The sequence below is a fragment of the Trematomus bernacchii genome, unplaced genomic scaffold (assembly GCF_902827165.1).
Source record: "Trematomus bernacchii unplaced genomic scaffold, fTreBer1.1, whole genome shotgun sequence".
NCBI classification, from domain to species: Eukaryota; Metazoa; Chordata; class Actinopteri; order Perciformes; family Nototheniidae; genus Trematomus; species Trematomus bernacchii.
The window spans coordinates 11,902,749-11,928,924 of NW_022988043.1; the positions used below are offsets into that span (position 1 = coordinate 11,902,749).

General features: G+C 39.3%; 1 protein-coding gene across 1 annotated transcript in view; it reads left to right on the top strand.

Moving 5' to 3' along the window:
* tmem8b (transmembrane protein 8B) overlaps nt 1–26,176 on the top strand; it is a 37,887-nt gene that overhangs the window by 2,409 nt on the left and 9,302 nt on the right. The window contains exons 2-10 of the mRNA XM_034117701.1: nt 2,471–2,660; nt 3,199–3,406; nt 7,035–7,168; nt 7,613–7,881; nt 10,173–10,555; nt 17,585–17,681; nt 18,201–18,324; nt 23,954–24,096; nt 25,455–25,633. Coding sequence (XP_033973592.1) covers nt 2,471–2,660; nt 3,199–3,406; nt 7,035–7,168; nt 7,613–7,881; nt 10,173–10,555; nt 17,585–17,681; nt 18,201–18,324; nt 23,954–24,096; nt 25,455–25,633 — 1,727 coding nt within the window. The remainder of the gene's footprint in view (nt 1–2,470; nt 2,661–3,198; nt 3,407–7,034; nt 7,169–7,612; nt 7,882–10,172; nt 10,556–17,584; nt 17,682–18,200; nt 18,325–23,953; nt 24,097–25,454; nt 25,634–26,176) is intronic.

Consider the following 26,176-nt stretch of genomic DNA (forward strand, 5'->3'; position numbering starts at 1 on the left):
ATACCTTATTTTTCATGTTATAATGGGGACTTGTTCAAAGATTCAATGTATGTACTGTAGGGATGCGCAATCCATCGTAGTCTAATGGCTATTTATACATAACGCAGCTTGGCAATATCCAGATGTGCAATATCACTGACTTGTTCCTCTCCAACATGCCCGACCAACAGCTAATGAACCGGTTACAGTGTGATATTAAACTTAAGTGGTGTTAGCTGTGATCTGTAGCTGGAACAAGAGGTCTGTCTCCTTCTAGTCAGACAGGCAGAACGTACAGGAGGCTTACTGCAGAGTGACTTCAGCAGCGTTGGGGCCACCCTCCACCTTTTGAGTTATAGCACTTGAATGTGTGACATGGAAGCCGTTTCTCCTCAGCCTCAGTCACAGACATCACTGTAATGAAATTGCAAAGAAGAACCCAAATGCAAAGCATGCTCACATATAACGCAGAGAAACAGAGGGGAGGAGAGTGAAAATTAAGGCTGAGAGCTTTGTATGGGATTAAGCCTTAGCTCTTGACAGCAAGATTGCTTCATTCTTTTGAGTCTCTGCCTCCTTGTTCTGCTTCTTTAGTATTCAAGGTAGCATCCATAGGTGAGGGCTTTGAGGACTGGTAATAGTGCTGGGGAGAGGAGCAGAGACATTCTTCTCTGTTTCCCAACACGCTTTAGAACACACTGCACATTCAAGAAAACCTTTTCATTGATATGCTTCCACGCCCAAGCTCCTCGACACTATAGAGCACATGTGTCAAAATCAAGGCCCGGGGGCCAAATCAGGCCCTTGGTGGATTTCATTTCGGTCCGCAGGATAATTTCTAATTACTATTAGATCTGGCCCGCTGGTATATTGCACGCACACCTTCACTCAATCCTGAGGGTTTCCTCAGCTCAGAGCCTGAGCCCAAACAAAGATAGAGCCATAAGAAATGAATGCAACTGATTATTTAATGTTTAATGTCGTTTTTATAGGCAATAATCTAAGCTTTGTTAGTTCCAGGTTTAATATGTGCAATAAGTTCATTTCAATAAGTTTCGCAATAAACATTGAACCAGTCCGGCCCTTGACTAGTACCGATTTTATAATTTTGGCCCACTGTGTATTTGAGTTTGACACCCCTGCTATAGAGGGTCGCTTTTTTACACTGTCTCATCATCAAGGTAAAAGCAGAAGCAAAAGCAAACCATGCAGCTGCAAATGACAGCATTAGTTCTGTGTGCTCGCTTACTGTGTCGCTGCAACTCTTAAACGAATTGGGCTCATGCTGTTTTAGAGGCACAGGCTTTTCATTGCATTCAGTTTTGTGAGCTTTAAGTATACTTGTACAAATTGCAGGTGAGATAAATGATCCCCAAAAGGAAACAAAACAGACACCGCCACAGGTATTCCAAGTACAGATGGTAGAAAGGCTTGATATGCATAAACACAAAGGGACTGCGTCTCAAGTGGAAAAACAAACCTCTCATTGTTCTGTGAAATATTGCCGTCTTCTTTCATATCCACTCATCCACTCATGTTCTACTGAATCTTATATAGAAGACTATAGTTATAGCAATTAACTGACTCACACTCCTTTTCCCCCCAGATTCTGCCCACCCGCTGGGTGTAGCTCGATGGCTCATGTAGGTAATGGCAGATTACAGCTGTCACTTGTTCCGCTGCTTTTATATGCACAGCCTTCCCTGGATGTAATCCAAGGATTTGACATTATGCAGGACGCGAGTGAGCCTGCATATATACATCTCCCTCCGCTGCTTTAACAGGAGTTAAAGTCTGTGATCACATATTTAGATTATCTAGCTCTCTACAGTTTGTCGGGTTCAAGGAGATGCTTGTCGTAAAGGACTTAAGACAGATAGACTGCGTCTGCCTCTCTTCTGTTTACAAGAATGATAGTGCTGAGAAAAATTGAACATGTTTGTACTTGAGATTCAATCTTTTCAAAGAAAAAGTCTTACATCTTTGTCAGAGGCTAGGTCCAGCCCTTTGGCTCAGGCTGAAATCGGTTGACAACTACGGGGTGGTTGCTATTGAGTTTTGTGAAGAAACAAATGATCCCCAGAGGATGACTTCTGATCGCATTACTTTGTGGGTAGCGCTGCCTGTGGGTCAATGTTTTTACTTACTATGTGAATAATATCTACCAGATTATCTAAATGTCTAATCATCAAATACTTTGTTTTGTGTCTCATCAGCCACATCTGAACTGTGCAGTGTAAATGTGCAGATGTTAGCATGCCAGAACACTATACTAAGTTGGTGCTTAACCATAGCATGTAAGCATTGTATATATGATAGCACGGCATATTGAACTCAAAACATTGCTGTACCTAAGTGAAGCCTTAAAGCAGTAAGAATGTCTGTAGACTCTTGTTGATCAAAGAAGGCCACTCTTAATGAGGCTATATCATGTGTTCCATACAGTAATCCTCACACATATTCAAAGTGTCTTTCCTCTGTTTCCCCACAGATTGCCTTTTTGTGACTGAATACTTCACCCGAACGCCTCGTAAGCTGAATGCTTTCAACTCCTTCGCCAGTGTGGAGCTGTTCCACTTCAATGTGCCTGATGACACCATGATGGCCGTATGGAACCTCATCACTTTCAAGGAGCAAGGGGGCACGTTTGGAGACAGCTGCCCCAACCGCAACGTGACTGTGTAAGACGATCAGGATCACAACATCTTTGTTATGGAATGGAGTCGCTTGTGCTCAGCTTTTTCTTTAGTTGCTCTTTTGTAAAGGTTGGAAACTGAGGGAGTTCCGTCTGCTCCTTCTCTAGGGTATACATATATATATCAACAAGAATATTATGCATTCTCCCTTTGGGGAAAGGGTCCAGCTGCTTCAACTCAAACAGTGTCAGCTATTACTCTCAGCCTCGACGTATGGAGGGAACTGCTGTTAAAACCGCATTTCACTTTTCCCATGCCTTTCAATTGGCATGATATTGGTCATAATATATTGTTTGTCATGAGAGCTGGCATCTCAGGTGATTCTTCTCTGTGCCTGTGGTGTTGTGATTGACGTGGATGTGCTAATTAATGTTTTGGATTTTGCATTTTTAAAATAGGAGATGCCATCTGTGCTCATGCCATCATCTGTTCTTATATATGAATTACTTATTGGCAGATGCCTCTGTAATTTGTGAAAGCATAAGGACTAACAAGGATTGTGTTTTGCCTTTGTGTTTAATAGGTACTTCAGGTCTGGGGCTCCTCCAGTAATAAACCCCCTGTACACCAGCTTCCCTCGGGATACAGTCGTCCCAGGATCCTTTGCTGTGACTCTTACCTGGACTCTTCCAAACCGTACGACAGGAGCATTCAACGTGACCAGCCCGCTCCCTGGAGACTGGTTCCTAGCCGCACATTTACCCAAGGACGAAGGCAAGATCTCAGTCAAGGTGAGCCTGAACATTTCACACACATAAACATTGTAGGTTCAGGTTTGAATATGAAACCCTTGAGATGATGCTAACGTTGGCCACTTTTGTGTTTCTGAACCATATAGTTGCTTTTACAGCTTACGATATCCACCTTTCATCGTTCAACATGCAACAGCTCTGTGATACTATACTGTACATTGGCACAGTGATGCTTTTGAGCTAAGTGCTAACATAAGCATTCTATAATGCTAACAATGCCAATGCTAAGATGCAGGTGTATTGTTAGCTGTCAAAGTTTGGTGTGATATCATGCTGTTATTTGGTAGTTTTTCTCTTAACACTATGAGGCGGTTACGGGTGCTTTTGGTACTGAAAGGCAAGTATTGTATAGAGCAGGGGTGTCAAACTCAAGGCCCGGGGGCCAAATCCGACCCGCGACTTCATTTGATGTGGCCCGCAAGAGCTTGCAAATAATACAATACGTTATTATACGGTTACATGCCACTTTACAGACGACATGTCCCACAATGCATCGCGCACTGGACATGCGCACTGAAGAGAGAATGATTTGCCCTGGACTTCTGCTTTCAGACGTAGTTAATTACTAAGTTATTACCCTATCCGATAATAATCCAATGCAGAGGCAATAATGTAATATAATACATTATTTTGTATATATTATATATTTATATATGTATATTTATATAGTTACAACCGGCCCTTTCAGTGCAACCATAATGCTAATGTGGCCCGCAATGAATTTGAGTTTGACACCCCTGGTATAGAGTATGACCTGATGCTGTTTAAGTTATTACATAAAGGTCTGAACCATCGAAGTGTTGTCAATACTCAATATCACAAATATCTATTTAAGGTTTTTTTCAGTGGAAAAGTAATATGTGAGGTACAAGGTTAATGCCTATATATCTTATATGTTATATATTTCACTGCATAAGTGACCAGCTTACTAGTGGCACTAGTTAAAAGTCTCTAGATGCCAGTCAGTAGGATGTATCCTTTAGGCATCATGAATGGCTATACCTAATTTCATGGCAATCCATCAAAAAGCTGCTGTGACATTCAGTAATTACCAAAAATATCAACCTCAGAGGAAAAGGGGATCACAGAAGTTGTACAGAATATTGAACTAACAGACCAACATTGCCATGCCTATACTCCATGCTAGCAGCCTTAATACATCGCAACCAGAATCAGCTGATCAGAGCAGCAAATGAGTCACTATATAGTTATACATGAATCGCTAAAAGAGACTGGTTAAACCTAAGCTTATTCATGTGAAAGTGTTATTTAAGATGGCTTGAATGACATCTTTATCGGAAATATTTTTCTTCATGGTTACTTATCTCCCCTCCATGAAAAGAATAACATGAATAAATATGATGTAAGTGTTGGTTGGGATTAGTATTCCTGATAGTGCTTCAGAGCTTAAAAAAAGCAGCATCTCATCATGTTCTCCTATTTGGCCACATAAAAACTCCTGCTGATTTATTTTAAAGGCAATGTATCTGTCATTGGCATGGTATTCAGTTGTGCTCCCTTTGTGGTTTCCATTGGCGGGCAAAACGTGCACCAGGAATGCACAACAAGCAGAAATATCATCAAAAGTTGAAATCAACATTGCATGTACAAAGGCATTGGTTTGCTTTGGGGGCTCTGAGAATAGAGGCTGTGGCTGAAATCCACTGACACGCTGCATAGATAGAAATTACACATTCTGCCTTCTGAAGCTATTTTTCAGAACCAAGATGTGATGTTATCAGATCAGAAAGGAAACACGGGTGGAAGCGATGCAAGCGGAACAGGAGGGAATGCACTGTGCATTTATAAGAATCTCAGTAAAATACCGAACACACAGGGTAAGGATTTAGCAACCAGGAACAAAGAAGCAGTGATAAATAGCTTTTCCTGTCAAATACATTATTTATATGTTCTTATGGGACTTTCTGAAATGTCCATTGTTTGAGAGGCAAGATCCTCTGTATATGACCATAGTATTTTATTCAGGCAAGTCTCTCTGAAAATCATTGACCTGTATACCTCTCTTTTATAACTAATTGTTGAATATATTGGTTTATTTTTAGCTTAAAAGCAACCATGTTATCTTGTATCTGGGTTATGGTGATGCTTTAGTAGCATATCATTAAAAGCAAGGGTTGTGGGAATACTTTTAAAACAATAACTCTTAACACAATCAATCACAATTCTGTAGGGGTTTCTTTTCTCTTACTTACCCATTACTCAAACAGACTTACCATGTTATGATGATCGTTAAAATCAAGCTATTATATGATTTATTAGCTTTTTATTAAATGCTGGATATTTGCCAGTCAGCCCTTGCAACAGTCAGAACAATGAGGATCACTCCCAGTGTGAACATATTGCCAAGCAGTGTTTAAAAGTGGCAATTAAGTATAATTTTGGCACATAGTATTTACTAATTAAAGTTTCCATCTGTCTTATAAATTAGCATATATCAAATACACTAAGGTTTCTAAGATGATATGATCTTTTTCCATTTGAAGTATTATTACCGCCACAAATCCTTCCAGTAACAGCCTTATAATTATATTGAGAAGTAATGCTTTCCGTCTCATTACAGTATAGTGTGTAAATGGAAGTATTTATATAAGAAACTCAATGTACTGTGATGCAATACAACATCACCACTAACTGACTGAAAAGTGACCATAGAGTTCAATAAAGCTGTACATAAGCTTTCAAATGTTGCATTTATTGCAGCACTATTGCGGAGGATTGCATTAGATTGTTCAGGTGTACCTAATAAAGTGAAAGCTCAGTGTATACCCCAGAGTTTTTCCTCAAATTGCATAGTCTCATAGGGTCACTCTGGCTGAAAGAGCTAAAGTAATGCAATTAGTCGGGTTTCCAAAGGAGAGTTTTAGTGCTATATGGCCTAGATGGACTTTTAGAGGCTTTCTGCCAAGACTGAAATTCTGCAGAACATAAATGAATGCCTATATCTTTTTGTGGCATTGGAAAGAGTCACATTTAAAGCCATCATAAGATGTCTTCACTTATACTGTAAAAACATTGGCCTTAAAAACTCCATACTGGTTGAGCCTTAATTAAAACACAACTTGCTCTACAAGACACATTTGCTGGTCCAACTGACAGGCTGTAATAAATCAAAGGGTCACCTCGGCAGCTCCCGGACTAATGACATGCCACAGTAATTGTGGCTCGAGCAGGCAGGGTCACTGATCGTCTGACAGGAATGAAGGGCCTCATTTGGCATTCACACCTGTCCTTTTGAATCTGCCGCAAAAAAAAACCCCTTTCCCTTTTTTAAAACAAATGATTATGTGTGGAAACACAATGCACGGCCTCCTGGCTCGGAGTCATTCTGTGTGCTCGGCTCATCTCACAGAGTAATGCACATCAAGCATGAATGGTTCAGAACAACATGAGTGAAATACTGGCTGCATATTACGCTGTGTGGCAGGCCGAGGGAGGACGGAGCCATATTAATCCAGGAGGCTGACACAAAGTCCATTAGGATTTCTCAGCCAGTCGGAATGATATCTAATGTCCTCCTTACCAGCTTTTAAGAAATATTGCCGAGTTAACCGCTAACATGCCGTCTGCTGCTGTGTTTTGTTTCTAGGGTCTCTCTGAAGAATGCCAGTATCTGTTTCAACCTCAGCTCATCGTCCAGAGGCTCGTTGGGATTTCGGTGCTTTACCCTGGATACTTCATTGACCAGATGATCCCTGTCCATAACAGATCTGCACTTTATAAGTAAGTCTTCTATTATTCCCCACTACACCTCTTCATTTCCTTCTTATGGTTTTTTCTCAAGAGTGTTCTCTGTGAGCTTATTGTGCATTTTCATTTGAAAAGATGCAATTTCAAAGTGTGTGCTTACAGTGTGAGCATCTTTATTGACTTCCTCTTCTCTAAAAGTCACCTCAACATTGTGAGCAGAGGAATATGAAAAATGTTTTTCATATTCTTATATTCTTATAAAACTGAAAAGACACACTGTCCTTTCATAGTAATAATTATTGTAACATTTTCTATCCAGTATTTGTATCTAATACATATGAATTTGTGTGTGTGTGTGTGTGTGTGTGTGTGTGTGTGTGTGTGTGTGTGTGTGTGTGTGTGTGCGCGTGTGCGTGTGCGTGTGCGTGTGTGTGTGTGTGTGTGTGTGTGTGTGTGCGTGTGTGCGTGCTTGTGCAGAGTGTTCATCCCCAATTATATATCAAAGGTGAAGGTTCAGCTGGTAAACTGCAGCACCAAGAACAGGAGCAGCGACAGTTGTCCCGTGGTGCTGAAGATAAGAGCGCGGGCGCCGCCGGTGCATAACTCAAGTGCCCTCGACTGCAGGGAGTGGAACCCCTGTGAGTTAGACACGCTCGTGCCTGCCTGGGAACAATGGTACTACATCCTGGTGGAGAGATATCTAACTAACTCCAACGTCTACTTCCGCATCGGTGTGCAGGTCACAGGTGAGTGTCTTTTCAAATGTGATTAATGAGTCTTTGGCTTTGTTTGTTTTGTTTTTTCATTTTTATGAATTTCTGTTGCCTAAATGTAGGTTTCACGGCTTACTATAAAGAAAATACCTTTCTTTATATGAGAAAAAAAAAATCAGACATCAACGTCAAACAAAAAACACACTTACAGTAAACACTGAGAATAAAAAAGAATACCCCTCATCTATTTACCTTTCCCTTTTTTCTCCATACTGGTACCCCAATATATATTCAACTGTATTTGTAATGTAATGGCTACATAGATCTGACCCTCATAGTGTGATATTTGCTTTATTTCTTACATTTACAATCACTTATATGGGAAAATGATGGGTAGGTTATACGTTTATCATTTTTCGGATTATTTTATTAGGTTAAAAAATGTTATTTGAGTTCTCTGTTTTTTTTTCTCTTTTTTTCTTAATATGAAAATATCTTATCACAAGTATTTTACCAATTTTGCCAATTAAACAAAATGATGACATGATTTATGAGAGGTAATGTGTTTGTTTATTCACTAGAATAAATTGCGATAATTCTGTCGACACATTCTGAGAGCTGTTTGCTTCCAGCCTCATTCAAAATGTTTCTTCCTGCTGCTTTTGATGAGCAATTCAACATGATACTGGGGTCGTTTTTATACACCTGAAATCTCATTAACTGCACCAAATAAAAGTGGATTTTTGCAGCATGCCACATACAACATCCATAATTATAGAGTCAAAGAAGAAAGGATGTTGGTTTTATATTGGCCCAGGCTCTTTAAAAACAGGACTGATTCTTAGGTGTAACTTATCCTTAAAAAAGCAAAAATCAAATGTCTTTTAAAACGTTTCCAATATGCTAAAGCTTCTCAGAGATGCGAGAGGCACACATTAATTTGGAACATGTGTACTGATCAGGAAACAATGGCCAGACACCGCCGGACCATTAGTAGAGTTGTTTGAGTAAAGGCTGTAGCGTAAACAGAGGGGATTCTTATGGGATCGCTAAGAAGCCAGTGATCGGATGCTAAAGTGCTGCATGCTGTGTGGACAGAGTGGAGATATTTTGTATTCTCACTCTACAGGGATGGCTCACAAATCTGTGGGAAGTCGTCTCCCGTGTAGCGATCCCCTGCCTGTGTTGGACACTGTACAGTGCACTTTGTCACCATAGCAACACAGACACTAATTATTCACACTCTGTTTCTCCCCCCGCCTGCCGGGCAGATCTTACTTGACCTTTTTGTGGATTTAAATTGAAGAACACCTCAGGTTTAGAGAAAAGACCATCTGGAGTCTTCACCTTCTCAGGCTTTTCTCACCATTATACCTTATTGTTGTTCCAAGCCTTCTTAGAATGATGTGCCCTTTACTCCAATCCAGTCTAATTTACGTATTATTTTGGGAGCTGCATAGACAGGAAGTAGTGAAACTAGGTTGCAATTTATTATTTATTATAGTTGTTTATACCGTATTTCCTCTGCAGGTTTCCTGCCCTTTAAAATATCCGCATTGAAGAGAGATTGTGTGTTGTGCTGTGTATGAAATCAAAAAGAAATCAGCTCTTTGGATTATAATGTTATGAATCAGTATGTTTACACAGCCCCGCCTCTCCCACCCACCCACAATTAGGCATTCCTAAACATATTTGGGTCTTATACATCACATTTTCTTGTTCCAACCAAAGTTACAATTGCCTCGAGCCAGCAGTATTTGGTATTTCAGTATTTGTATGAGAGCTTCAGCTGTCTGAACGGACATCAAAATACTTCAAACCCTTTCAGAGACAACACTATGCAAACGAGGCTGAGCTAGAAAAGCCTTTGAAATCCTTTCCCCTTGGGGATTGGCAGTATGTGATGGTACTTTGCCAGTTGCCATCAATGACCATTTTGCAGAGTTGCTTTGTGTTGAGTGAAAGCATACTGTTTGCAATTACTGTGAATCTTTGTCTCATTAAAAAGCAGTGTTCGGCGCTGAACCTCGCTGTTTACATTATTGAAGCCAGCCGAAGGGGATCATTTCAAACATTTGCAAGAGACTTGGTTGCTTAGCATGCATAATATCGCAAGTAAAATAACTGACTTGGTTATTGCCTGTTTGTTTGGGACTTACAGGGGATTGGCTGTTTGACATTATGGTAGGCAGTGTTATTACATTACACAAGATGTAGCAAGGTACATTCTTGAAAGCTCTTGCAACAAGCCAGTAAAACTCCATCATACTGGGGTCGCTTTGATTGATTTTCTTTATGAATCTAATGTTTTCTCCTCTCACAAGATTGCTCCAAGACCAATTTGTCAAAGGACCAGTCTCAGCCCAGCTCCTCCATGAACATGCCTCAGTCTTTTGGAACGGCGATGGGTTTCTCTCTGTCTGAGACGCTGTCGGTGGCCTCCCTGCCCAGCCTGACGCAGAACGACAGTCACCTCCACACCTCTGAGGACAGCATCATTTACCTCCCCCCCACGGCCGACTACAACAAGTGCTGGCCCATCCGCCCGACCCTGCGCAATGAGCTGGACACCTTCTCTGTGCACTTCTACGTCTTCTTTGGTCCAAATATATCCATCCCACCGGACAGGGCTGCTGTGTTCGCCATCAACCTGATGCCTGTTTTAGACAGCGGAGGAGTCCTCAACATGGAGCTCAAACTCAACATGGTGAGTTGCTCTAGAGACACTATCTATTTTATTTAAAGGCACAATACATGATACAATGTTAAAACAAATGTTTAACGCCAATTTACTATTACAAATTGGTTGGAAGGTTTTTATTATGGTTATTTATAAGGTATACACTATGAAAAACTGAATATGAGTGATTAGGTGTTCTGATACTGCTCGTATTTTGTTAGTTTTTATACAAGAAAACATTAATGTTGTTTTATTAATGATGAGATTACAAGCACAACTTGCTTATTTTTGTTATCAAGACACATGAATTGGGTTTAAATCCTTGTATATTTGTTTAGAATGTACACAAGGGTGTCTGTATCTGAATATAGTTGACTTGAAATGGACAAGTCTTAATATCAATGGCTATCACCTGTAGCTGGCTAGCTAGCCTGCAACCATGAACCAAAAAAAGAGAATAATGAGAAGTCTTTCAAAGTTCAAAATTAATTGTCAATCTGCCCATAAATATAGAGTCTGATAAATGTAAAGCGTCATCATGAGGTCATGATGCGGTTTGATGGGGAGATAAATCCTTAATGCGGTTGGCAAGTAAAAGAAGATTACCAGACACCTTGAGGATTCATAAAGGAGACGTCTTGGTTCCAAATGTTGCCATCGTCAGCCTTCAACTGCTGCAATATTGCAAAAGATGAGATCAAAATAATGAAGTAAATATGCAACAGTCAGCGAAGGGAAACTAGGAACCGTGTCTGGCTCAGAGAGCATCTTAATATGGATGCTTGTCTAGTCATAAACGTTGCTGTGGACCTGAAAAGGTTCTCAATGGAAAGGGTTTGTCACACATGTCTCTAAATGAGAAGAAGAACATGCACATATCAGCTAAGCAGGATCTGATATGTCTTTGTTAGGCTGTCCTTGAGATATTAATGCTACCTGCAGTGGCTCTGGAGAGCTCCAGGCTGTCAGATGGACTTTTGAACAATTCATTCATATGAAAAGCAAGGCAGCCAGTTTTGAAACAATGAAGCATGAAACTCTGTCGAACATCTTCAGTTCAAAGGCGTATCCTGACATTTCGGAAGATACATCTTCCTGGGAGTTGGATTGTAATCTGTTTTATCTCTCTGCTTTCAGGAGAGATATTGGTCAAGGATATTTTGAGCCTGCAGATCTGTGCTTAGCACCAAAGGCAGAAGCAGGAAGAAACAACTATCCTTTAGAAAAAACAGAAAACTAAAACAACTGTCAGACGAACAGAGCAATCTTTCTGCGAGGTTCATTCGGTAGCTGTTGTTGTCATTTCGATCTTATCACATGATTTTCCACTGCAGAGGAAGTTGCCCAGTTGTAATGTTTTCCTTTTTCTACAAATAATTTTGATTGAAGACACATGACACATAGAAAAGACATTTTGTATATCAATGGGAACCACGGTTACAGATAAAAACAACTAGTGATCAGCTTAGTCTTAAATACTATTGTACATCAATTGAAAAGCCATACATAGTTTGACCTTCACTTGAAGGCGTACAAAATGTAAATGCACATTCATAACCTAAGCAAACTGTAAGAGAGTGCCCAGTTATAATGTTATGGCATGTTAAAATGTCAATTTTTAATAAGTATGCTTTTTTTCAATTTTGCTTAAAATAAAAGGTTGATTTTTGACTGTGAAATACTTTAGTGTCATACACACAAAAGCTCCAAAAGATCTACTGAACCGACTTTCTGATGAGATAAGACAACTGATGCTTGATTTTAAAATGATTTACATTGTTTACATGTTAGCCACCAAGACAGCCAAGACGTTTCTGGGTTTTTCAACATTTCAACTGCAGTGGACTTCTTTTTTTTAAAAGCTTCAAAACATATATTATATTTTGCTGTTTTTTCATTATATAGGAAATTACTCTTTAACATTTTGATAAAATATGACCTCTAAAATCGATGAATGTAATATGTTTTTCGCTATACATGTTAAAGCGAAAGGTGTTATCATGCAGCCTCAGTGCTGTCTCTGCCTGCTTCCACTTTGTGATAAGCCAGCCTAAACTCATCTTTCATCTCCACTGCACACACAGAGATGAAATTGATAATCAATCTTCCCATCTAACCTCCGGTAGGAAAGCAAAGAGCCTTATTTCCCAAAATGTCAGAGAAAAACACAAACAGTTAACAGCAAGGAAAGGATATAATTGACAGTAATGAATATGATGCTTTATTGATTGACAGTTAGTTCAATTCTGGGGGAGACCCTGACCCCTCCAACCCACTGTGTTTTTATTGGTTAATTGTAACTCGGCGGATGTCACAGAGACAGTTTGCTGCTTTAAAACCGCTGTATGAGCCGCAAGATGTATTCTTCAGAGACACTGTCATGCGATATTATTCTATGGACAGATTCCTCCCACCCGGCGGTGATCTGTCACTCGCTTGTCCCAGCAGGATCCAGTCAGGCGCTGCCACGGGGCGACTGTGGCAGATTTGCAGGGCTTTAGGAGACAATAGCTGGAGCTGCTTGTCTGCCTTGCATCACTCTCTGTGAAAGGAATGCATATGGCTTTTCTTTCCACTGATACCTCAACCGGTGGTAGATCAGTTTAATTGCTTAAGATCCATTTTTTCTACGTTTTCTCCAGGTATGTAGACAAGACATTGTAAGCACTGCAATGAGCGTTAGTCCATGAGAAGGTTGGACTTGTTCACTTTTATTTTACAGTGTTTTTTTTTTACACACACGCATAATGAATTTAAATGAATGACTAAATAAGCATGATACATTACATATACATTTATTAATATAAATGTTGCCCCAAAAAAAGAAATGGCAATAAATAGATACAAGTTTTTCTCTAGGTATTTTATTGATTTATGTAAATTTGCATTTATTTAAACAATTATTTCGATATTTATTAACAACCACATTTGTAATCAGTGAATGAGAGCCAGGTATGATGGCATAGTTGTTTAACACCAGCTCTCACAAAATAAATGTTGAAAATGGAAAATAAATGAGAATACGCTTTATTTACTACTATTAATCTATTTATTTCCCTTTTTAGGGATCAAAATTATGATTTAATTATTTGAAGGGATCATCATTTATATACTATTCCTTTATTTATTTATTTCTAGTTTTACGTTTGAGGCCCAATGTCTGCGAGCACTTTTGTAAAATTATGTTTTTTAATATAAACGATTGAACTGAAAAATATGTTCATGTTTGCTGTTAAGATAAGATAAGATAAGATAAGATAAGATAAGATAAGATAAGATAAGATGAGATAAGATAAGATGTACTTTATTGATCCCAAATTGGTAATACATTATTATCTTATCTGTTGCTAAGCAGCATTTGTATACTCAGAGGGGGGGATACTTAGGATAATATATTTATTATTATTCTAATTATTAAAGGTAGGGTAGGTAAGTTTAAGAAACCGGCTCGAGATCGCTAGAATTTGAAAATACACAACCGGAGAAAATCTGCCACTTCCTTACAGAGCCCCTCCTCCAACACACACGAACGCGCACATGACCAATGAGGGCACGAGATAAGTTTGTGCACAGATGGAAGGCTGACAGGCAGGTAGGCCATCCAGTTATTTTAGCCGGGCCGGCTAAAATGATTGGTCGTACTTTTTACAGTATTACGGCTTCCACAGATGACATTTTTTTATGGACTTTTTGTCAAAGCACTTAAGATATTCATTGCTATCGGGATGTTAAGAGCATTCCATGGAATATAACAAAAAGTGTATCTCGAGCCGGTTTCTCAAACTTACCTACCCCACCTTTAAGTTCAAGTATAATAAGTCAAAACAGAGCCTGTTTGATATTTTTCTGAACAAAATTCAAACTTACATTATAATGGAGTTTATATTAATTAGTTTGGGTTCTAGGATGTGCAGCATACAGTCTCCATGCCAACTTCATCCATGTGTTTGCATCAGTTGGCATTGTGTCTCACTCGGCAGATGTCATCAGCGAAACTCCTGGGAAATTTAGCAAATCAAAAGCCACACAACAGATTACTATTATGAGAGTGGAAATCAGAAATCTGTAGTCATTATTTTAAAGCAATTACTCTGAAGTCTCTTCTAGAGTAGTTTGCCTCAGTCAGTAACCTTGAAGATTTAATTGATGAAAGACAGCGCTCCTGTTTGAATTATGAACTCACGCACACATTCGTAACAGCTGCATAATGGATCAGGCATATAAATCACTATATTAAACAGGATTAATGTAGCAATGTTCACAGAAATGTTACAAAGGGCTCTACAACTATCAGCAATTAATAAAAACCCAAACAAAATGAACATTACAAATCCGAGGTGAATTTTAAATGAGGCAAAAAACAGGCAAGCTCTACAACACTGGAACATAAATTAACAACAACGCCTTGCATGGGGAGGAAAGATTGACATCCTTTGTGAATGACTGGTTATGGAGATGGAGCTGGAAGATGGATTCAGACTCCAGAGCTACCAGTGACATCTTATTGTGAGCTACACCCAGGCAGACTGATGTGGAAAACAAAGGAACCTTTTGATTTATACAACCGATGAATGGTTCAGACATGTGTTGAGAAGGATCTTACATATCCTAAAATAATCATCTGTATCTTAAGAGCTTCATTGTAATATTCTGTTGGTGGTAGCAGGCATATTACATGAGGCGGCCTCATAAAACAACTCTTACCCAAAAGGGTATTCAAGATTCAAGTTCAGAAGTCCCAAAAGGATTTCTATTGCCAAAATATTACTAACCTGAACTACATTATATTTTTGAGTGCATTATGTATTATAGCTTAATCTAATCTAACCAATAAATGTTCATTTATTGGTAAGTAGTGAGGCAGATAAGTAGATAAGTAGTGGTCAAAACCGCATCCTGTTGAATTCACACTCAGCAACTTGCCTTAAAGGCACAAGGCATGTCATTTTCATCATTATTGACCCATTGAGGACTGTGTGTGTGTGTGTGTGTGTGTATGTGTGTGTGTGTGTGTGTGTGTGTGTATGTGTGTGTGTGTGTGTGTGTGTGTGTGTGTATGTGTGTGTGTGTGTACAGTATGTGTGTGTGTGTGTGTGTATGTGTGTGTGTGTGTGTGTGTGTGTGTGTGTGTGTGTGTGTGTGTGTGTGTGTGTGTGTGTGTGTGTGTGTGTGTGTGTGTGTGTGTATGTGTGTGTGTGTGTCAGTGGCGTAACAAGGTTGTGATTGGCCCCGGTGCAAATATTGTTTTGGCCCCCCCCCCCCATCGCCCCAAACATAAGCGCACGCTGATGCGCTCACACACACACGGACAAACACAACCACTCAGAAGCGCCACATGTATAGGCTATCAACAACAGCCTGCCCTGGCCTCAAACCACCACAGCCTGACAACGGCACAGCAAACTAAGAAAAGGCTTAAACCTCTTTCCTTGATGTTTGTCTCTGGGGAATGGGCCGGTAGGCCTACATAGACCGGTTGCTATAATATCGATTTTGATCTTGGCGTCGGGGGTCTCAATAGCGCCATAGAGTCCCCTATCGGTTGGGGCCCTTGGGGGAACTGTTGGACCACTGCCAGGCCCAGCCAAACCAAAGAAGGTTGCACAGCCACGGCCACGGATACAGCTTCACTTGTGGAGCTAGATGGCAATGATGGTGGTGAGCTATCGTTAGCCTCCGGCTCCGGCTGCCGCTGCACATCAACATTGCTAATGTTAGCGCTCGATTTCGAGGTCGATGTATGACAAAAAAAACGGTCTAATTTTGTCAGTTTAGCTGTTACATCTCCTTGTTCTCTCTTGTCCTTTCTCTTTTGAGCGCTGCTCTTGTGCTTTGGTTTGCTGTACATTATAAATGCAAGATATTACATTTTTTATAATGCTACAGTACAGGTTGATTAAACGGTTCACTCGTCACGCAAGGTATCATATGACATGAAAGGGAGCAAGGTCATTGGACAGACAAATTACAAATTAATGTAGATTGCTTGGTTACTTTGAAGACTTTTTTTTTTTTGCATGGGCCCCTTGCCGGCTCGGGGCCCCGGTGCGTTGCAAAAAAATGTTACAGTTAAAGGCCTTGGTTTTGTGTGTCTGGCAAACCATCCACAATTATTTTCTCACTCAATCATCTTCTCACTGTAGGGCAGAGCTGGAAGTAAGGGGGGGGGGGGGGGGCGGGGAGACTATCTTGAAATGCCATTGGGTGTGATTTAGTCTTACTACCAAGAGAGAAGGCCAGATGGCGAGTTTAGGAAGCCTGAAAACTCAGCACCTGGCAAAGCGTTTGCTGAGTCATTCCATTAATCAACAACTTTGCCAACTCCCGGCACATACATTATGCTCATTTTGGACGGGTGATAGAAATCGTATTTATCCAAGAAATAATTGCGATAAGTTCTCCCGACCACCAGGCACATCTCCCTCTGGACACAAATGAATATGCTCTGCTGTAACCTCTCTTAAAAAGCAACTTTTACAATTTGTGACCGGCAGTTAAAGGTTCAGTAACTTCGCTGGACACTTTTCACAATAGTTGTAAAACATGTCACCTTCCCAAAGACAGAGACACTGTGAATAACTTAGAAGGAATTTAGAAACTTGGGAAGTGTCACATTTGATGCCTGAGTGCACACTGATACTATATGAACACATGCAGTGATTTATTGCTGCTATTTGTACTCCAGTAGTCCTTCCACCGGTAAACCAAATTGGACTGTAGTGGTCTCCTTTCACCTCTCTGCAGAATGAGCCAATTTGTGTAAGCATATGCAGCTCCGAACGCTTGAATCATACTCCAGGATTTATTTTTCATGCCTGAGTGTGTTAATGTATAATTGATGCTTTAAGGAGATAAACTGCCAACATCTTTATTTAGTTGCCTCGGGCAGTCAGAGGAAGAGCCGTTTCACTTGATTTGTTAGTTTTAAAGTTTACTTTTTCACAGCTGAAATGAGACCTGAAGTCATCACAAACAGCGTTAGCTTAGCAGCAGGATGGCAGCAGATGGTTGATGGTCGGATGGTTGAATGACATTAGCTTGTGTTTCATTTTGCAGTCTACGTTGAAAGGAGCTAATGTCACAGTGTTCGGCTGCCTGAACCACGGGATGCCTCTCTTCTTACGGGATAACTCATCATTGAAGTGTGAATCAGGTATGTCTAATATAACTTTGACAACTTGGAGTGTGAGGCTCTTCCACATCTTCACCTTTGAGCAACAAAAACACTTATTCTCTTTCACCCAAAACGTTGGCCACTGTTTTGCCTAATCTTCAGATAGCTCTTCAGCTGACATCATCTTTCAGTTGAACTAGCACTCATTTGATCAGCACTCACAACAAGTGACACCTCAATATATTACTCACACACGACTGACGTCACAGCCTTTTAAGTGAAGTGAATCTTCAACTCCTTTCTGCACTTTATTTTCATCTAATTCTTCAACTTTACAGTATGTCACTGCTTGCTACTTAAATGCCACTTCATATTCATTCGGTATTCACTTGTTTAAACTCCATCCTCAACTATTTTAGTATTTTCTAATGTTTTTAATGCACAATTTCAGAAGCAGGAAAACATATATTAATTTCAGAAGAGGTCAACTGTTTTCTTAATGTTGCTGCATAAGCTCTTTCTGTTTCAAACCCTGTGATTTCTCTTTTTCTGTTGCAGAAATAGAGGCCGGGTTTTTCCTTTCTGTGAACACCTCTGCTAATATCACCAAGTTGAGGATTCCCTATCCACAGACAGGCACCTGGTACCTCAGTCTGCGCTCTCTATGTGGCACTGAACACGGGTAAGACAGGCTGCTTCTGTATTTATATAGATATGTGCTTATCCTTTATGATTACACACTGCTTTAGTGGAGATTGAGAACTGTAAAAGTGTTAAAATCCAAAAGTGTATACAAAGATCAATGTCACATAAATCTTACAAAAATAACAAACAACAATTAAAAAGTGAATAAGACAGCTTTAGATGTTTCAGTACGTGGATTTAGTTATCTTTGGACAGGAGCAACCTGTCCATGTTTCCCGTCTTCTTGAAGCTGCATGGTGTTAGGATCATTTTTATCTTACAGACATGAAAGTCTCTATTTTCTCATCTAACAAGAAAGAAAATGTGCTTAAATGTCAATCTATTCTTTTTAAAATAAAAACATTGGTACGAATTGTTTTCTCTGGAGTAAAAATTCACGGAAAAAAGCCGGATGACTTTGACAGTCTCATAATCGATTATTCAGCTTGGTCCCAGCGCCCCAAAGCAGCCTCTATGAAACAATGTTGCTGTCAATTGCAGGATGACAGTTGCAAAATAGGACATAAAGTCCTATTTCTTAAAAACATATTTGTAAGAGAATAAGTAATTTATTCCCCAACATTAATAAGTCAGTGCTCTAACGAAGACACCGTGCTCCCTGTTGAACGCTGCTGCCTCCCTCATTCAGCCTCACTCCCTCCCATCTGTCACCCAGCAGATTAAACTGGGATTGACTCCATGAATGTACCTCTGGCAACACCTAGCGCATGATATGGAGGAGGGTTTGATTTTCAGGTTTAAAAAGCTGATTTTTCATATTTTGACATTTGCATAGTGGGAAATTAACAAAATGATTATCATTTTGGCAGGTAGTTATTTAGTGTAAAAGAGATAAATACATTAATTTGTTGGTATTCTAAGCAGACCATAATACATTGAATTTACTGGAAATCTTTGGTTGTAGCCCTTATTTTTTCTTGACTAGAACATATCTTATCTCTGTTGTTTTCTCCAGCTTCATGTACAACCACAGATGAGCACAACACCCTCTTTATCTGAGTGTGGTTTGAAGTCATTATGAGAAATGTTGCAAAACGTTTCCATTTAGTTGTCCATCACAATGTTTTTCACAAGTTTCTAAGTATTAAATATCAGCAGATTGAGCTGTTTTGCCGAACTCTTAATGGCACAAAATTGTGAACAGAATGAAATTAAGCTGACTTTTTTTTCACTGGCAACATGGGACTTCCAATTGAATTTGAATAACAAATAATAGCAGATGGTGCGGGACATGAGCTCATCCTCACACGAGAGCAGTGCTGAGGTATGAAAATGTGGAAAACATTCACATATGTGATAGATTTCCACATGCAAAATTAATCAGGCCTTGTTAGAGAAGAAAAGAGGAAGTGTGAACGATAGACGCTCGTCAAGGCAATTAAACTGAGTGATATAACGTAAAGATTAAGAAGTGAGCAGCTGTGCCAATTAAAAGAATGGGTTCTGGGAAAAAGCAAAGAAACACATTTGTTACCTCCTGGAGTTTCATTGTCTGTGACTGATTGTATAAGCTAGCATTTAAAAAAGATTCAAGGCAAGCAACACAATGCAAGGTTGCTCCTTTGATCCTACAGTATGTAGCATGAGAGATTAAGACATTGTTTATAGGTCCATGTGAATCTGTTAGTTTGATAGCTGCAGTTAGCTGCATAGCCACAACATCTAACAGGCCAACCCAGTCTCACGGCATTTCGTGTTATAGTCACAACATTTAATCTATTGATTCGTGTTCACGTTTTTCCCCATTTTTTTCGTGTCACCCAGAACGATTTTAAAAGCAATGTATTTCTATTGGTAGTGTGTTTCGTGCCTGCAACACGTCTTTTTGTCCGGTCGGGTCTTGGAAGATCGGAAGCTGTGGAGTTCATAAAAACATATTCTTACTCAATATCAAGCCACGATTATTGTTTTTATTTTAAATCGTATAATGTCGGACTTTTTTTGCCGTCCGTGAGGAAAATAAATGGGGCTCAGAGAAATCTGTATTTTTTTTAATCTTTTTTTCCTTCTAATTTGTTATTCTTTTCTAAATAACACACTGTTATTTACTCAACAATAACACACAATTATCCTTGTTTTTATTTATTTGTTTGATTCTATAATCTCTGGCTTTTTTGCCGTCCGTCAGGAACTGAATTTCAAAATAAAGTAACAGGAAACAGACGTAGGCCTATATGGGACATTTCGAGCATCATTGCGATAGAGAGGCGAAGTCCCGCCCATCTACTTCCGACCCATGGGACCTTATTTCGGAAAAAATATGTATTGAAGTCAATGGGGAGAGAAAGATTATCTTTCGATCCCGTTTGAATTGTGCCACGAATTACACATATGATGTTTGTCAATCTTAACAAATAATTTCCATGTAAAAAAAGTCACAGTTTGTCGTAAAACTGTTGAAATATAAGACTATGAAAAATACGCAACTAGAAAGACTACAAATCCCAGAATCCCGGTCCCGCATGCTGGCTCTTACGGAACCGACTAACTCCCCTTTTGTGTATGTACAGCTCTCAACATGCCCAGACTTGTAGTGATTTTCACCTCTTTTAATACTTTTCGCCTCATTCTGAAAGAAAGAAGTGAAATGTGCCAACGTGACGGCCGTCTTGGTGTGTGGTGCGAGACGGGAGATGTAGTTCATTGAGCGGTTCACACAAAAAAAAGTGTTACTTCACAGTTTTACGACACATTTTTACTTTTTTGACTTGAAAAATTATCATTTAAATTGACAAACATCATATATTCGTGGCTCAATTCAAACGGGATCGAAAGATAATCTTTCTCTCCCCATTGACTTCAATACATACTTTTTCCGAAATAAGGTCCCATGGAGCTCCCCCGGAAAGGGAGGGACTTCGCCTCTCTATACACACCCACTGAACTGATTACCCAAGATCCTCAGCTATGGTTTAAGCTCGGTGATTGGATGTTTTAGCCGCAATGCACGTTGGGATATGGTGTTAATGCGATATGAAATCCAAAAAACATTTTGGAGTTTAGGATGGCCGAAGACACTACACTACCCATAATCCTCAGCTATTGTTTGGGACTACAGTCCCTTTGCTTGACAAACCCCGTGATTAATCTTCAAGCTCTGGGATTGGATGTTGGAGTGGCAGTGCGCCAAGGTTACGGCGAGCGTCAAACAGCACTTTGAAATGGAACGAAACCACGGCAGACTGTGGCAGACTGGACTCGAACGGGACCCCCCCCCCCCCCAGAACTACACATGCTGGCTATTGTGTTTCGCAAAATGTTCTATGGGACGTCTCTACTGCAAACGTTTTTGTTTTTCCCACAATTACAAGTTGCCAGTATTAAACCCATTGGTGCTATCAAATTTAAAACATATAATTAATAAATGGGTGAAAATTGCTTGTGTCCATAATGGGCAGCATTAATATATACCCACATGACAGCTGTTGCTATTTTGCACATCCCTTTCAAGTATCAAATATAAAAGTCAGCCGAATTAGTGTTGATACTGCAAGGAGACGTATTGTGTGAAGAGAAATTGAAGATGTTATTTAATTGCTGATATATTTATGATCCACGTCACGTATTCAGTTTCGGTGGCAGTTCTTCCAGTTTGTCCAAAGGTCTTCTAATCTGGGCTCTAAATAAATAACTACGGCAGATGTGTAATATTTAATGCAGCCAAACCGTGTATTACAATGCCGTTATGTGATGACTTCCAAAGAAAAAAGCAAGCACACTCTTTAAAAATGTTTTTCGGATTTCATATCGCATTAACACCATATCCCAACGTGCATTGCGGCTAAAGCATCCAATCACCGAGCTTAAACCATAGCTGAGGATCTTGGGTAATCAGTTCAGTGGGTGTGATCCTGTTTCCGGTTATTTTATTTTGAAATTCAGTTCCTGACGGGCGCCAAAAAAGCCAGAGATTATAGAATTAAACAAATAAATAAAAACAAGGATAATTGTGTGTTATTGTTGAGTAAATAACAGTGTGTTATTTAGAAAAGAATAACAAATTAGAAGGAAAAAAAGATTTAAAAAATACAGATTTCAGTATTCTGAGGCTCTGAGCCCCATTTCTTTTCCTCACTGACGGCAAGAAAAGTCAGACATTATACGATTTAAAATTAAAAACAATAATCGTGGCTTGATATTGAGTAAGAACATGTTTTTATGAACCACACAGCTTCCGGTCTTCCAAGACCCGACCGGACAAAAAGACGTGTTGCAGGCACAAAACATACTACCAATATACATATACATACATTGCTTTTAAAATCGTTCTGTGTGACACGGAAAAAATGGGAAAATCGTGTTGGTGAACACGAATCAATAGAATAAATGTCGTGACTATAACACGAAATGCCGCGAGACATACATGTAACAAAATAAAAACAATGAGGATTAAAATTGTTCTTAAGAAATACAAAAAAAGATGTTGGCTTATAAAATATCATTCTTTACTTTAGAAGGTATAGTGTTGTGGAAAGTTCTAGGATACATATTAGAGATACATAATGAAGGTCAAACCATCACAATAGAGCTTCCTTGTTGGTCTACAACAAGGACAGACATAATTTGTGTGAAATCCCTACTGTTATTGCTTCTGGTGATTGCACAAGCATAACAGAGTAACGTTGTCGGACCTATTACCCTAAAATGACTTTGTGTTGATATCCAACATAGTGCTGGACCTCATAAAACAACAAGAGAGACGCACTGACTCACTAGTCTGGCAATGTGTTGAGTGAATGTCCATGTCAGCATACTAACATGCTCACAATCACAATGCTGTTATTAAGCAAGAAAAATTATATCTATGTTTACCATCTTAATTTAGCAACATTTCTTGATTAGCACTAAACCCAAATACACTTGAGACTCAAATAAACATAAGTATTTTACCCAATTGTTGACCCGATGACGATGCTCTGTATTTAGCCAATGCTGATTTAATTGTTTATTTATTTCCTCAAAAAAAATCATTGTTACAAATTGGAAGTGTTTACTAGCGATGAAACAAAACCAGTTGCTTAATAAATTAAAGCTCAATTGATTCTAGTATGTTTATGTGCCATTTAGGAGTTTTAAGCATGTATCAAAGATTATCAGGATAACATTGTAAATCTGGAATATCTGGACATTTCTAAATCATGCCATGGCTACTACAATTGTTAGCATTCATCCTGATGGGTACATGATGTTATAACCACATGTATTGGCAGTATTTCCAATAGTTGTTGAGACATCTCACTCTAAACCACAACTGTGAACCTCATGGTGGCATTAGAAGAAAAGTCAAGGGGTCTCCAAAGTCATGAGGATTCATCATTTGGGGAACAGGATGAACATTTCATGGATATCCATTTAATCGTGAAAGACAGACTGACATTGCCATCTCCAGTTCCATGCCTCTAGCTTGGCCACATCAACTGACCACAAATAAGAAAGGCTATCTTGAGAGCAGAAAATGTCATTTGAAATCCTTTTAAAGGTGAAACAGTAGCACCTTTCTACCTTCACACTGATAGAAAACGGTACGTATATTCCCCTGTGGTGCTGCAGTGATGTTCGTCTTCTTCACCTCCAACTAACTTTCTGCCTGTCTCTGACTCTTTCAGATTTGAAGCATGCCCCAATGTCACCGCTGAGGTGTATATGCGCGCATACCTGACTCCATGCATCAATGACTGTGGGACGTATGGACAGTGCAAGCTTCTACGCACAAACAACTATCTTTATGCTGCCTGTGAATGCAAAGCAGGTAAGAACTTCCCTATACAATCTGTACATCATGTTCAGTGTATTCTTCAGGCTCACATAGAGAGCTTGTTTTCTCCTTCTCTACTGATTTGATTCTGTGCACACTTTGAATGTGCACTGAATTCAGATTAGGTGGTCTATTTATGTCATCTTTGATTCTATTTCAATGTACGCTTTTTGAAATTCTATTTGCATTTACTAAGCCCAGTTATGGAAGCCGGTTACCAACAAAGCATAGCAAGTTGTTTGATAGAAGTCGATGAATAGTTGTACAAATTTGGTGTATGTTCTCTACGTTGTCTTTCATTATTAATCACTTATTAATTATCAGCAAAAAGCGTGACCATGAATTAATAAGTGAAAGTGATTTTCAGCAGTCAAAAGCTTTTTTGCATACAAGATAAGATATGACTTTATGTAAGGGAATTAGGTCATCACTGCTGCAAATAATTTTTAATTAGTTTGAACATACATCATGCAGTGTGACAAGCGAATGGGAGACAGCGAGGTTAAATGGGACAGGTATCTTTTCAGAATTGACCTAGCAATACTGTGATCAAAGTGCCGCTGTTGAATGAGTCATACAGCGGCCTGGTATTAATCTTCTAATATAAGCCAATAATACACCCTCTTAATTACGAACAGCTTTTCAATAAAAGATGAGCTTATGAAACTAAACAAAGCGCATCCTCTGGGGCTTTAAAAAAAATCCTGCCTTTGATGTTCTTTTATCAGAGCTGCTTTCTCTTCAGTTCAATTCATTGTCATACTTCATATGTGTGACTGCTTCATGGCAGGCGCTTTGCATTCAGCACTTGCCCTTGGCCCGTCTCACACTGCAAACTCTCCGTTCAACAGTGCTCACAAATATTTAATTCACACTGTCGTATCTAATCCAGCCATTTCTGAAGATTGAATTAAAGAAGCAGAGCAGGGGTGTTTTTTCTCTAGATGAGTTCACACCAGGAGACTTGTTTCGAAAATAAACAACCTCTCATTTATCTGTTTTGATTGTTTTTCACAGAGATTTCTTTTTTTACAAGGGCCCATGGAGCGTTCATCTTGTCAAAAGATACATCTTTTAAACATTTTAAAAAATACTTAAAATTCTAAAGGGATAAAGCTTCAAGAAAACTTTCTTAAAGTCTATTCACAGTTTTTGGGAAGTCAGAAACCATTTTAACTCCAGTTTCTCTTTTCCAACCTTAAAAAGCCTGGGAACACAAAAGCTTTCTTCTCTCTTAACGGTGCGTCTACACAGCAGCGTTAAAAAAATTAAAGCGTTAAAGCGTTAAAACTAGATGTCTAGTTTCTCAGATCATCATACAGTGTAGTACTGACTGTGTGTCTGTGTGTTAGGTTGGGAGGGCTGGGGATGCACAGACAACTCGGAGGCTTACTCCTACAGCTTCCAGCTCCTCTCCACCCTGCTGCTCTGCCTCAGTAACCTGATGTTTGTCCCGCCGGTGGCCATCGCCATCCGGAGCCACTACCTGCTGGAGGCTTCAGTCTACATCTTCACCATGTTCTTTTCCACTGTGAGTGACTGTCACACAAACACAGTGGTGCATGTTCCATCCACTAATAATAAAAAAGTAGACCTACAAAAATGTTTGGGTCTAATAATAGCACAAACAGTAGGAAAGATGCATTATTGGTTTATTTTGCATGGAAAAACTCATCTTGATATCTGTCAGTAGACTGCAAACTACAACACATGGCTGCAAACATTAGACTTTTTAAAATATAACAAACCGGTATATGCTTTGTAAATGTTTAGTGAGGATAGATAATGTATGTACTTAACATATTTGTGTGGCTTCATTCATACCAACCAGACGCCTGCTTGAAATGTTTTGGTTGAAAATACAAGTTAAGAAAGACAGTAATTTACTATCACTTTGTTAAAGAAACACGAGTTGTATATATTATTTTAGAAACTATTAAAGCATGTACAAACACAAATTCACGTGTTCCCAGAAAGTTATTAGCATGTGACAGTGGTGGTTAAAATAACAATTTTAGATCTAAATCAAGGCCAAATTAAAAAGGCTCACCACATGAAGATAGTCTAGCGAAGG